Source organism: Onychomys torridus, chromosome 9 (assembly GCF_903995425.1).
Source record: "Onychomys torridus chromosome 9, mOncTor1.1, whole genome shotgun sequence".
Classification (NCBI taxonomy): Eukaryota; Metazoa; Chordata; class Mammalia; order Rodentia; family Cricetidae; genus Onychomys; species Onychomys torridus.
In genome coordinates, this window is record NC_050451.1 from 33,147,885 (window position 1) to 33,161,312 (window position 13,428).

The window sequence follows — 13,428 nt, forward strand, 5'->3', positions numbered from 1 at the left end:
ACTCAATCTAGCTATAAAACACGACGTCCACAGCACCTATCTCAGAGAGTTGCTTTAAGGGCTTAATTCACACAAAAATTCTTTGACAGCGCTGGCACAAAGCAATCTCTATCAGAAAGTGTTCGTGTTTTTGTCGCTTGTTTTTTCATCTTAGTTATGTTTCCCATCCATAGCATATTCCAGCTACTATGATTACCCTTAGATAATCTGGCTAATGGATTACACGTGAAGATTCACTGCCTTTAAATGAGATGTGGGTTTATTATATGATATGAAGTTGAATAAAAACGGTTAATGTGAAAAAAGAAGTTTTGTTCCTGCTGAAAGGTGAGAGTCTTCCAGACCCACCTATTCCAAAGGACATATGGTTGAATTCCAGACTAAGCTTAAGGCCTCTGGACCAGGTGAGTCCACCAAAGGACCCAAGTTTGAACAAATCTTAAGTGTGACCTGGGGCCTAGGTCCTTCTGCTTTCACGATTTAAAACGAAAATGAGAGCAGCTGGGGAAAGGGAAGCTACCACTGTCCTCCTTGTCAGGCCTTGGACCAGGCTTTGGGTTGGGACTGAAAACCTCTGAGCGCTGGGGACCTAGGCTGGAGTAAGGGGCGGGTCGACGCTGCAGGGGGCGGGGCCTCGCGTCGGCCCGCAGCCCCACCCCAGCGGAAGTGCTGCTGGGCCCGCCCCTTTTTCAGCAAGCGGGTTCACCTTCGCGAATCCTCGGGCCTGATCGCTCCAGCGCAATTCGACTTCCACCGGCACCCCTGCCTCGGGTCTAGAGAGACGGTCCTGGGTCGGCGCTCCTGGCTGCTCCCTGTCCCTCCCACTTTCCCGCCCTCTCCACCCTTTCCCGGTTATCAGCGCGGCCGCTGGCGCCGCTGGGAACCGCACAGGTAAACCGCAGGTGTGGGCGCCTCCCGGGCAAGCCTGACTGGAGCGGGGAGTGGAGTGCTGGGGACTGAGCTCAGGCCTTCTAAGGTTTCGTAAATGCCAGGCAGGCACTCAGTGAAGAAAAGGAGAGGGGAAGAGACTGTATTGATCGGACAGCGGTGAGAAGAGAGAATGCGCAGTCCAGGAGTGGTGCTAGAGCTGGGCAGATAGAAGGGGCGGGACTGAAGCCCTCCAGCTTGGGGGCCGGGTCATTTGTGTCCCCCGCGTCTTGCGCAGTCTCCGTGGTGCCTGGGAGATGTTGAGCAGTGTAGATGGGGGCGGGGGAAAGGCTGAGCGGTGACACTCGAGGATTGTCCCCCCCACCCACTCCGCTCGGTGACTGGATACTGACAAACGCCCCGCCTGGGTGCGCACAGTCCCAGGTTTGCAGAATGAAAATCAATAAAATCGATGTAGTGGCAAAGAACACGAAACATGTTGGGTTGTTATTATTACTATTACTTATGTTTGTTAAACTCTTTTTTTTTTTTAACTTCCTTCTTGGAAAATGTGACTTCAGCTTTGATCCCGGCCTCAAAGAGGGACCCAAATTATCTTCTGGGTACCCCGCAGGAGACTAAGAAGCTTGCAGTTGGTCCCAAACCGAGCAGACTTCCCCTGGAGGCCTAGCAATGTTGTCAGGAGTGAAACAAGCCCCAGGGCGTGCTCAGCTTCCAGACACAGCTTTCCCCTCACGCCCTATCATCTGCCCTTTAGGGAGATGGACCCCCCTTCATTCACAGGTCTTGGGTTTACCACTCCCACGCCCCCTGGGGGGGGGCGCCTCCTCCCCTCCCCCGCGTCCTCCCGGTCGTTTTAAATAATGATATTTGCATGCAAGGAACGATTCATAAATATGTCAGGGCCGGTGAAATATAGGCAACATTTCAAACTTTCTATTTAAAAAACATGAATTATGGCCACGGAAAATGTGTTCCCATTTAAAGGCGATACGAAGTATTTGGTGTCTCGTCCCCGGGCCCATCCATCATGCAGACAATAAAGAGAGTTTTTCGCCCTGACACTCGCGATTTATGGGCGCCCTTCTCTGCCCTCATCACTCACCCACTACGGCCGGCCCGGGGACAGGCCCCGCAGAGAGACTGGCAGTCGCCCCCACCAGAGTCCAAGAGCACTGTTTGCACCTTTGCCGGACCCCAAATACATGGATCTTAAGGGAAGCGCCTCGAGTTAGGGGATCACCTGGCTAGAAGGGTCTGAGCAACCACGTGTGAGCGGGAACTACACACTCACTCATTCTCTCGAGGCTAGCTTTTCTCATAGCTTGAAGCCGAGGCGATCCAGAAGTAGCCCTGCCTACGCCCTCATCCGAGGACAGGGCGGAGAGCTGGAGGTTTGCTGCGCAGGTGGCCCCAGTTTTCATAAACTCTGGTTCGAAGTTGGGCAGAGAGCTGGGCAAGGGACTGCTCAGAATGACTTCTAAACATTCCTCCCCACAGAAGGTGATCTGGTCTCAAATTTTCTCAAGATGGAGAAAATCAGGCGGAGGATTCTGGGCAAGGCTTTGTACAGCTCTTAAAAAGCTGCTTCTCCTGTAACCCCCGGTGAGAACTAGAGAAGCCCATGCTGCACCTCTGTAGCAGTTTGGAAAACACTTGATATCATCTGGCCCGGGGCGGGAGGTGGGCACCAAGGAGTAGCAGAAATAAGAAAGGAGGGCGCCTCTACTTCGCCTCTAGCCAAGCTAGGCCACGCCGGTCCCTCCCTCGTGTGTTCACACTAACTCTGTCCTCCTAAAGTCGCCACTGATTCCCTGGAGAAAACTTTTGTGAAGCAAAGTTCAGACTCTGCCGCGGAATTTGCTTTCAGTTTTCGCTAGGGGCGGACTCGGCCCTGTCTTAACCCTGTAGGTTTCTGAAGCTTGAGCGGAGATGGGGGGCTACTAGGCCAAGCACCGCAGAGGGGCCCTGAAACCTGGGGGCGCCACCAGAACGGTGGGACTGGACTCACTGCCTCCTGGGCCTGGGGAGCCATCTCGCGCCTGGGACTAAGCCGAGGCTCACGGGGGCATGCCAGCCAGGAGCCATTTCCAGTTGGATGCCTACTGGTCGGACTTATTCGGTTTAATGTAGCACCAACGATTGCCAGAGAAATCCTGTCGATTCTAAAAATGACAAGGTTGAATTTATTATATAGCCATGTTTAAGTTTTATCCATATGAGGATAAAATTGCACAAACGTCTAGCTTAGTACCGACACCACTCATTGCTTCTGGCTTCTGGAGCACATAACACGTCTGGAAATTGAGATCTTATAAGGATTAAAAAAAATTCTTAAATTCTAAATGCGTGCAAATATAATTATGTTGGGGAAATTATAAAGCAAGGTTTGGTTTTGTTTTTTGTTTTTACATGTGATGGATTTTTTTTACACCCCTTGCTTGGGTGTTATCAGGGCCCAAGATAGAACTTATGTCTAAATAACCACCCAGTGCCTATTTCCTATAGCCAGAGTTGAGGAGTGTCCTGTCTATAGCTCTTAAATATCTGTAGCTCAGTGAAGATGGCATAAATAAATGCATAAGAAAAGCAGGCTGGCAGGTAATTGAGCCACAGTGCATCATATATACACATATATACGAATATACAGTATTTCTAGATTTATAAATAAATTGTTTTCATTAGACTGGAGAGTGAGGACAAATTGAGGCACTTTGGGGAGGCTTATGTGGGGACCCCCAATCCTGTAGCCCGGTGCACCAAGAAGTCTGCAGTGGGTTTTCTTGGATAGTGACTGACTTCAATCCCGGAAGGATTGCTGCTGCTTGCAGAGGCTCAGTGTGCATGTTCAACTGCTGAGTACTTTTGGGGTTCTTGTGGACATAGACCTCAGACAGTGTCTTAGAGAAGAGCTGGTATTTAAACTAGCAGGTCCTGGGGTCCCTCCAAGAGCCCTCTCCCGTCAGACACTTCAAATCAGCTCTCAGTCCTGGCTTAGTCCGGCTTTGGGTCTGAGTTGGGACAAGAGCATAAAATAGAGGAGGGTGGGTGGGGCTCAATTCCAAGACACTACCAGAGTGGGAAGCCAGAAACACCAGGAAGAAGGCCACTATTTTGAAGTCCAGAAGCCAAACCCCACCCTGTCCTTGAGGCTCTAGTTTGAGGCCATGGAAGCAGTAACCTGGGTGTATTTGCTTAAGAAATCTTAGGCACTCCTTCCCACACTAAGTGCTGAAATCCCAGTGCCCTGTGGGTCTTAAGATAGTAGCAAAGCCCCGCAGAGGCTATTGGCCAGGTCAACAAGGATGGAACTGTGAATTCTGAGGCAAAATACTAATTCCAAAACAGGGGTTTGTAACAGTCCACACACATTTAACTATCCTGTACTGGCTGAATTACTTCCTTGTCCCCAAATGCACAGAATCCTTAAGAGGGTGAAGAGCCTCTAAAAGTCCCTGCTTGGAGAAGAAAGCAGGGGGCATTTAGGCAGGAAATCCTGTGGCTGGCACACACTCCTGCCGAGGGAGAAATAACCCGAGCCCTGAGAATGCCCTACTCCAGAGACTATGACTACCATATAGAGGTTTAGACATTGAGAGGGTACAATAAAAAATAATCCCTGACAAATCGGAGAAAGGAAAGGAGAGAGGAAATAAATGAAAGGTTCAGATTCAGAGAGTCAAAAAAAAAAAAAAAAACTAATGGAAACAAAAAGGAGAAGAGAGAGTGGAAATTTTAAAATAAACAGAGTCAAAGAAGCGAACCTAGAAGAGTGCAGGCCATGGCGAGGTCCGAGGAATAAGCGAGGCCACATGTCCCGTTCCTCCCCAAACCTCTCTGGTTTGAAAAGCTGTTAGGCTCCAGTGTGTCCATCACCTCAGTGGCTCCGGGAACCTCAGGCCTAATTGTAGTCTGGTCGGGAAGGTCTGGGTCCAGCGGCCTCAACTTGCTCTTTCCCTCACCCTTGGGGGGGGGGGGGGACGCAGGGGATTGCTGTGTGGAACCCAACCCGGGTGCAGAGACCCCTGGGGGCATATGCCAGTCCGGGACTCTTTGGGCGCTCTGGGCCAGGCTTTCCAGCTCGCCGGGCCTGACCTGTCAGGCGGATTATCTTCGAGGGAGATTAATAGGGGAGGCGGGCTGCAATAATAATCGTTTTGTTTGATGTGACAACTCTGATAGGCGTTGATTTACTTACAAACTGATAGGCTTTTAATTGAGCGCCTCCGCCGAGCCAGAGATGAAAGGGAAGCGGCGGTGAAAGGCGGCCCGCCTGCCCTCCGGCCTCAGTACTGATTAGCCATCTCGACAGTGAATAGTTCAAGGCATTTTCAAACTTTTTTCCTCAGCTCTCTTCCTTTCTGCCTTCTCTCCTCCACCTCCTCAAATATCTGCCATGCCCACACCCTTTTTTTTTTTTTAAGAGAAAACAAATCATGTCCATTGTGTGCAAATAAAATCCACAGGACATCCATGCCTACCACCTCAGAGGGTTGGAGGTATTAGGCCCAGCCTGGAGTAATTAATAACCCCCCACCTACATAGCTTGCACGGGCCTTCAGGGATTTGGCCTCCCTTGAGAAGTGCTCGGGCTCGGAAGATGGTGTCCCCCTCCACCCCAAAGCCGGAGGAACGCAGATCCCTCTAGGCGCCCCCCCCCCCCCCCCCGAGATCCGACCTGCGGAGTTGAGTTTTGAGCCAAGTAAACGCAGGCAGCCAACGGCCGGCCGGAGCTCACGGAACACCGCGCATACCCATGAGCGCACGGAATCGGTTTGGAGCAAGAGCCATTGCACGGTTCCACCCGGCTTGAAGCGCTGCGGCGGCCTCCCTTGAACTGCCCAATGCAGTAAGAAAACTACTGGAATTGGGGGAAAGGGGACACTCTGAGGACGCCCCAGGCTTGCGTTCCGGCTACCCTTAGTTCTCTCCACAGCGCCAGCTTCCGATGTCCAGGCCTATCGAAGAGGCCAAAATGGCAGACAGTCCAAGGCCGAGCTTGCTACATTTGGGACCACAGTAGTTGGCCAGAGGTGACACCTTCACAGCCATTCCATCGGTGACACTGTCAGGCACTAACACCCCCAGGCTACAAATGGCCGCAGACACATTGCCCGGCAGAGAGTTCGGAGCTGCCCCACTAGCAAACTGTGCTCTGGGACTCTTGTCTCCAGGGATTATTCAGAGGACCTTCACAACTCTGCGTGTGATCTTGCCACGGTCTCACAGACTTACCTTCCTCAACTGTCGCCGAGGCACCACAAACCTTCCTGAGTGCAGGTGTTCTTAACACACACTCACACGCACAGACACATGCATAGGCCCGCACGCACACCAGCCCCAAGCACAAACCACCTCTCCTCTCCAAATTAGCATTAATCGAGTTACCAGCTCATTAACTTTGCCAGCCTAAGGAATTAAGGAATAAAATCAAAATGGCGTGAAAGAATACCTACGAGAAAATTCTAAAACTCATCCCCGACCCCCAGAAAGTTCTCGTTACCCTCATGGAGTGGGAGACAAAAGGGGGAGGTGGGGGAGCGGGGAGGTAGGAGAGGAAAGGGCAAGCAAGCCAAAGGGAAGTCCCCAACCGGACCCCTGCAAGTACCCGGTTCAGATCAGGGTGCGCGACGGTCGGTCGGAAACCGGTCTCCAGGCTCGGCCCCCGCCCCTGTGCTGGGCACAGATCGGCTCCCGGCTCCCAGCGCTCCCAGCCCCACCATTTATCAAAAGGACTTGACAACAAAAGAAGAGCTCTGCGGAAAAGTGGGGGGGAGGGGAAATTTAAAGTCTCCCAAGTCCCTCGGAGGAAGGGGGTGTGTCCTCTCACCCACTTCTACTTCCTACGAGTTTCTGGAGGTGACCCTCGAACTAGCTCCGGACGTTACGGAAGTCCAGAGAATTCGCCCAGCGGCATAGGAGTGAATACACTATGCACCCAGATCCAGGTAGAAGGCGGCACGCACAGCGCCTCCCTCTTCTTTCCAAACAGCCCGAGTGACGGCGCAAATCGAGGGGAACGCAGCAGTCCCGCTCCGCTTCCCTGGAAGAACCGGTTCTCACAGGCAGCCGCCCCTCCCTCTCGCGTTCCTTCCCTCTCCTCTCCCGGCACAGGTCAGTCCTGTCTGGACGGTCCACTTTATTCAGTCGAGCAGCCCCGGGGAGTCCCGGCTCCCAGGACTGTCGGGATGGCGCGCGGAGAGTAGTGGCGAAGGAGCGGGGAGAGAAAAAGAGCGAGCCTGAGACCTGTTTGCCTATGCACACGGCCAGGCCTCTTCACTGGAGCTTTTCAAGCCTCGCTACGAACCCGGGTCACAGAATTAAGGAGGGTTACCCCATCAGTAACCTCTAGGACTCGGGCTACATTGGTGGTGTGGCTCTTTGGAAAGTAGTTCCTGAGTTAGGGGTCGGGACACTACCGAGGGCGGCAGCCGGACATCCTCAAGTTACATGCCCAGGAGGGACTATGTCAGGGAGGCGGGAAACCTCCCGTGTTAGACGTCGTCTCCACCGCCGTTCTTAGGTACCAAGCAGCCCCGAACTCTGCGATCCGGATTGACCAAAGCACCCCAAGGTGGAGGATGTGTCGGTCTCTCCAACCCGAGGAGGGAAGGCGCACACACCAGGCCAGTGCGACCGACTCCGCGTCCTGGGTGCACCTGCGCACTTTACTCTCACTATTTCAATTTCCTGACGGTGGGTGCCTCTTCCCCCGTTCATTCTTTTTCTTACACCCCTCCTCCACACACACACACACACACACACACACACACACACACACACATCCCAGGAGGCTGCTCCTCTCTCGCCCTCCTTCAGTTCCTTCTCGGTCTCTTCCTTCCTCTGTCTCACTCTCGGTCTCTCTTTTTCCCTTCAAGTCTCACCCGCCTTGTAATCAGCAACAAAAGCTGACATAAATCACGGGCAGATTGACAAGAGCTGACAAATAACTGATTGATTGCGGTCGAGGCACATTGACAATTGATGGAGGGGTGGAGATGCCCAGAGAAACGGGGGGTGGGGGGAAAGAGAGGGTAGCAGAGGAGAGCAAGAATGGGGAGGACTGAGTGTGAAACAGGGGAAACATGTGACCCCCGCTCCTGCCCCAATCTGAGCATCCTCGGGTGTCACGTGACCAAGAAAGGCGGAGAGCCCAGCGCACGTCGCCTGGACTAGCAGCCACCGCCTCCATTGCCCTTCTAGCTTCTGGTTTCTCTGCTGCACAATCTCAGGAAATCCAAGCGGTCGGGCAGACTTCCTCCGGCACCGGCTCTTCACCTTTCCTTACCCGGGTGGCCGCACCACGCGAGGTCTCAATTACTGAAGAAAAAAAAAAAAATCGGTGCGAGGACCCCCATGCGTCCCTGGAGTTGACCGTTCAGCTGGTATCCACACTCCCGCCGGTGCTTCTTCTCAACACACGCCCGAAGTCTGTTAACTCAGACGCACTCCCTCCCTCCAAAGGTTTCAGTTTGTTTTCCAGCTGGGAAAACGAAGAACGACGAGGAGGAAAAAGAAGGAAGGCGGTAGATGGCAAACGTAGAATAAATGTCCATCTCGTTCGGGTAGCGAAATCGAGGGAGGGGACAAGCCGAGGGGCGGCAAAGAGGGAGCTGCCCATTAAAACCAGCTCTGAGAGTCCTGGCGGCGGCGGCGGCGGCGGCGCGGGACGCGTCACATCCCCTTGACCCTCCAATCACCTCGGGCTCCCATTTGATTGGAAGGCGGCAAAGGCTTTAATCTCCCCCTCGGTGCAGCTGCTTTTGAAGTGAGTTTCCTCGCCAGAGCCTCGGCTGGACAAGCAGCGGCTCACATCGCAGAGTGCAGCGCCGGCTCGGGGCCGGGAGAGCGTAGCGCAGGGCGCAGCCCGAGGCAGACACCGCGCACCGCGGGGGCACTCCCGCAGTCCACCCGGCTCCTCCAGCCCCACCACGGCTCCCCTGAGGGCCACCCGGGATTATTCGCTTCTGGCTCCAGGCTCCGAGAAGGCTCGCGGGGCACCCGCGTCCGCCGAGCCAGCTCCTCCTCCAGCTGCTCCCGCTCCCTGGGCGAGCGCGCAGCCCCGAGCCCGCCCCGCGCGTCCCGGAGCCCTCCCCCCGCTGCTCCCATGCGCGCGGGTGGGTCATGAGCACAGCGCCCTCGCTTTCTGCCCTAAGAAGCAGTAAGCACAGCGGCGGCGGCGGCGGTAGTGGCAGTGCGGACCCTGCCTGGACCAGCGCGCTTTCTGGAAATTGCTCCGGCCACTGCCCAGGCTCGTCCTCGGCCGGCAGCACCAAGCCTTTTGTGCACGCCGTGCCCCCTTCTGACCCCCTGCGCCAGGCTAACCGTCTGCCCATCAAGGTGCTGAAGATGCTGACGGCACGGACTGGCCACATTTTGCACCCAGAGTATCTGCAACCCCTGCCTTCCACGCCCGTCAGCCCCATCGAGGTAAGGACCTTCTGTCAGGGTCCAGCTGGGACCTCCTACCGGGGCTGCCTTCCTGTGGGGTTTCTTTCTCATGGGATCTGGGGCGCGCGACCGGGGGGGGGGGGGGAAGGTGGTCGGAGTGATTCAGCTCCAGGATGGGGGAAAAAGGATAGCGTTTCCTCACCCCTTAGTCAGAAAGAGCAACGAGGTGGAATGGGGTGTAAATTTTAAGGGGCAAAGCCATCCAAACTTGTCCTTTTTTGGATTAAAGCCCCTATGGACCTAGCTCTCCGCCGTCGGCCCCTAGGCGGACAAGGGCCTGAATACTGACTGTTCCAAAGTCGCCTTCCTCCGGCAATCCAGAAGCTAGTATATTTACACAGCCTCGGAGGCGCCAACCGCTCTAGCCCTTGCTCTTTAGAATCAAGGAGTGTGTGCCGGGAAGGGGGTACAGATCTGAGTCTAAGGAGATGAAAACCAAAACATTTGCAGCAAGAGATTGTTTCCAAATCTAAGTAGTGCTGAAAGAATGTAGGAAGGATCCTAGAGCGGTCGGGGGATCTGGCATCTTTCCCAAGGACGAGAATCTTTGCGGGTGGATATGGAGCGGGGTGCCACTTTGAATTGCGCCTCAAAGTTGAGATGCATTTCGCGGGCTATTACGGAGGGCGTTAGAACCTTAAAGCCAGAATTCTAAAGGGTTTCCCCTTCTTTCTCTGTGTGACCCCCCCTCCCCGATCTGATTCCGCAGCTGGACGCCAAGAAGAGCCCACTGGCGCTGCTGGCGCAAACATGTTCGCAGATAGGGAAGCCCGACCCCTCGCCCTCTTCCAAACTCTCCTCGGTCGCCTCCAACGGGGGCGGCGCGGGTGGTGCAGGCAGCGGAGCCGGGGGCGACAAGGACGCCAAGTCGGGCCCCCTGAAACTGAGCGACATCGGCGTGGAAGACAAATCGAGTTTCAAGCCTTACTCCAAGCCTGGCTCAGATAAGAAGGAGCCGGGAGGCGGCGGCGGAGGCGGCGGGGGCGGCGGCGGCGGCGGCGGGGGTGTTTCTGCGGAGAAGTCGGGATTCCGGGTACCGAGCGCCACCTGCCAGCCATTTACGCCCAGGACAGGCAGTCCCAGCTCCAGCGCCTCGGCCTGTTCGCCGGGAGGCATGCTGCCCACCGCCGGGGGCGGCCCGGAGGGCAAGGACGACAAGAAAGATCCGGAAACTGGCGGCGGTGGTAGCAGCAAGGGCGCCGGGGGCTCCTCGGCGGACGGGGTACCTGCGGGGCTGGCACACGGGCGGATTAGCTGCGGCGGCGGAATTAACGTGGATGTGAACCAGCACTCGGACGGGGGTCCAGGGGGCAAGGCTCTAGGCTCAGACTGCGGCGGCTCTTCTGGCTCCAGCTCCGGTTCTGGCCCCAGCGCGCCCACCTCGTCGTCCGTGTTAGGCTCTGGGCTGGTAGCTCCCGTGTCTCCCTACAAACCCGGCCAGACAGTGTTCCCTCTACCCCCCGCGGGTATGACCTACCCAGGCAGCCTGGCTGGGGCCTACGCTGGCTACCCACCCCAGTTCCTGCCACACGGCGTGGCGCTCGACCCCACCAAGCCTGGCAGCCTGGTAGGGGCTCAGCTGGCGGCGGCCGCAGCCGGCTCCCTTGGCTGCAGTAAGCCAGCCGGTTCAAGTCCCCTGGCCGGGGCGTCGCCGCCGTCCGTGATGACAGCCAGTTTGTGCCGGGACCCATACTGCCTCAGCTACCACTGTGCCAGCCACCTGGCCGGAGCTGCGGCCGCCAGCGCCTCGTGCGCGCACGACCCGGCCGCTGCAGCGGCAGCGCTCAAATCGGGATACCCACTGGTGTACCCTACGCACCCACTGCACGGTGTGCACTCCTCACTGACCGCTGCCGCCGCTGCGGGCGCCACACCACCCTCCCTGGCCGGCCACCCCCTCTACCCCTATGGTTTCATGCTCCCTAACGACCCGCTCCCCCACATCTGCAACTGGGTGTCAGCTAATGGGCCGTGCGACAAGCGTTTCGCCACGTCCGAAGAGCTGCTGAGCCACTTGCGGACCCACACGGCCTTTCCTGGGACAGACAAACTGCTGTCGGGCTACCCCAGTTCTTCGTCTCTCGCCAGCGCCGCCGCAGCAGCCATGGCTTGTCACATGCACATCCCCACGTCGGGCGCACCAGGCAGCCCGGGGACCCTGGCACTGCGCAGCCCCCACCATGCACTGGGACTCAGCAGCCGCTACCACCCGTATTCCAAGAGCCCGCTCCCCACGCCCGGCGCCCCAGTGCCGGTGCCCGCTGCCACCGGACCCTACTACTCCCCCTACGCCCTCTACGGACAGAGACTGACCACTGCCTCTGCACTGGGGTATCAGTGAAGGCGGCCCGGAGGAATTTGGAGGGAGAGAAAGGAGCTGGGGGAGGGGAAGAGCCGAGGGAGGGGCAGGAGCCGGGCGAGGTTCCTGACGCCTGCAGGAGCGGAAGAGCCGGGCTACGGAAGGGAAAAGAAAGCCTAAATCTTACCTATCCACCAACAACAGCCCCGAGTGAGCCTGGATGGGAAACCCGGTTCCTCCACCCTTAGCTCCCCCACCCAAACTTTATAAAAGTTGAAAAAAAAAATCATTTGACTTTTTATAGAAAAAGAAGGAAAAATAATTGAGAAAGTGTTCATCTGAGGACTTCGCCGGTGAACATTGGTATTTATTTATGTTAGCTCCAAGCGGACCCGTGGTTCAAAAGTGCATTATTTAGTTTGAGCTCCGTAGGTTAAAAGGAGGAGGGGAAAAATTAAAACTCGAGGGTAACTATGTGGGAAACAAACCCTCCCATCCCTTGTAGAGTATAAATAAAAACAAAACCGCTACAGAACTAGGGTCTTCTCTTTAATGTTACTTTAAAATTGCTATGATTGTATTGTGCGTTCTTATTTAATGTCTGATTGAAACTCAAATTTACATGCATGTTTGTTACAAAAAAAAAGACGAAACAAAATAAGTCACAATTTGTCAACTCTGATTTCAAATTGCAATTATTTTTAAGGTGTATACCATCGAAAGAGAATGGGTATTTTTTTGTATGTATTCTGGAAGAAAACAAAAAAAAGGAAAAACAATTCTATTCCAAAACCTCATTTGCCTTATTTTGTTCTTTAAAAGGAACACAACTATTTTTAATTTTTAAGTCCACCCGCTGAGAAGGGGACAAGGTTTACGTCATGTGCTAAAATAATAGACAATGTATCGCTTTAAAGATTAAAATTCCGTATATTTGATGTATTAAAAGGTTTTACTTCTTATTATTTTTTTTTATTTTTTACTTTTATTAAAGCGGTTTCGGCCGCTGCGGGTTCCCGGGACCTCCCTGCTACCTTCTGCCCAGGATTGTGGCTGAATTTCCTACAGCTTTGTTGTGATTTTCTTGAATAGGCTAGGGCTTCAGAAGGGCTGGCCAGCAGAATGGTTGGCCTTGGGGGAAAATGTTTTTCAAGAGAGACTCCACAGTATGGGAAAGATAGTATCCTTAGCTAATTGCTCATTTCGTTTTTATTTAAATCTCTCAGAAGCTTGTTTGTGAAAAGTGAAAGCAGGGAAAATAGAGACTTTGGTTTTTGTTAAATTCCTCTTTTAAGGTTTTTTTTGGAGGGGGGGGATTGAGTTTCGTTTTGTGCAGAGAGCTGAACAAGCTGAGACTCGCCCGGCGGGGCCAGAGCCCCGGGGGACGCGTGACTGCCTGTCTGTTCACCTCTCCTCGTTGCAAGCATCCCCGGCTTGGGGCAGGCGGCCCAAATAGACTAGCGGGGATAGGGAGGCATTTGCTGATCTGTAGAGAGCACGCAGGACCTTGTCCTTGTCCCTCCGGAACAAAGTGAATTCTGCTTTTTTTGGATCTAGAGGTATTTGAATTACCTTAAACCCCTTCACACCCTGCCCACCCCTCTCCCCCGTGGCTCCTTCCTCCTGCGGGAGTCGGGGCGGGTGGCAGGCCTGCACCGAGGCTGGTTTTCCCTGTCCGATCGCTCCGCAGTGGGTGCGGTAGCCCAGTTGGGGTTGCAAGAGTGCGTTCCCGGACTAGAAACCCGGAAGAAGCCCCTTTTAAACTCCGTGGAGCAGAGATTTTGGAGGCC

General features: G+C 54.7%; 1 protein-coding gene across 1 annotated transcript; it reads left to right on the forward strand.

Annotated features, from left to right (window-relative positions):
- Positions 1-8,079: 8,079 nt before the first annotated feature.
- Positions 8,080-12,600, forward strand: Znf503 (zinc finger protein 503). The gene is made up of 2 exons (XM_036199989.1): positions 8,080-9,318; positions 10,049-12,600. The coding sequence occupies exons 1-2, from the start codon at positions 9,013-9,015 to the stop codon at positions 11,678-11,680; spliced, it is 1,938 nt and encodes a 645-aa protein (XP_036055882.1). The 5' UTR covers positions 8,080-9,012; the 3' UTR covers positions 11,681-12,600.
- The last annotated feature ends 828 nt before the right edge of the window (positions 12,601-13,428 follow it).

What these genes read in the sequence shown, in the direction of transcription:
- Znf503 (XM_036199989.1), top strand. Translation starts at nt 9,013, where the DNA reads ATGAGCACAGCGCCCTCGCTTTCTGCCCTAAGAAGCAGTAAGCACAGC. An exon ending in CGCCCGTCAGCCCCATCGAG is followed by an intron (nt 9,319 to 10,048) that starts GTAAGGACCTTC and finishes CTGATTCCGCAG; the next exon opens with CTGGACGCCAAGAAGAGCCC.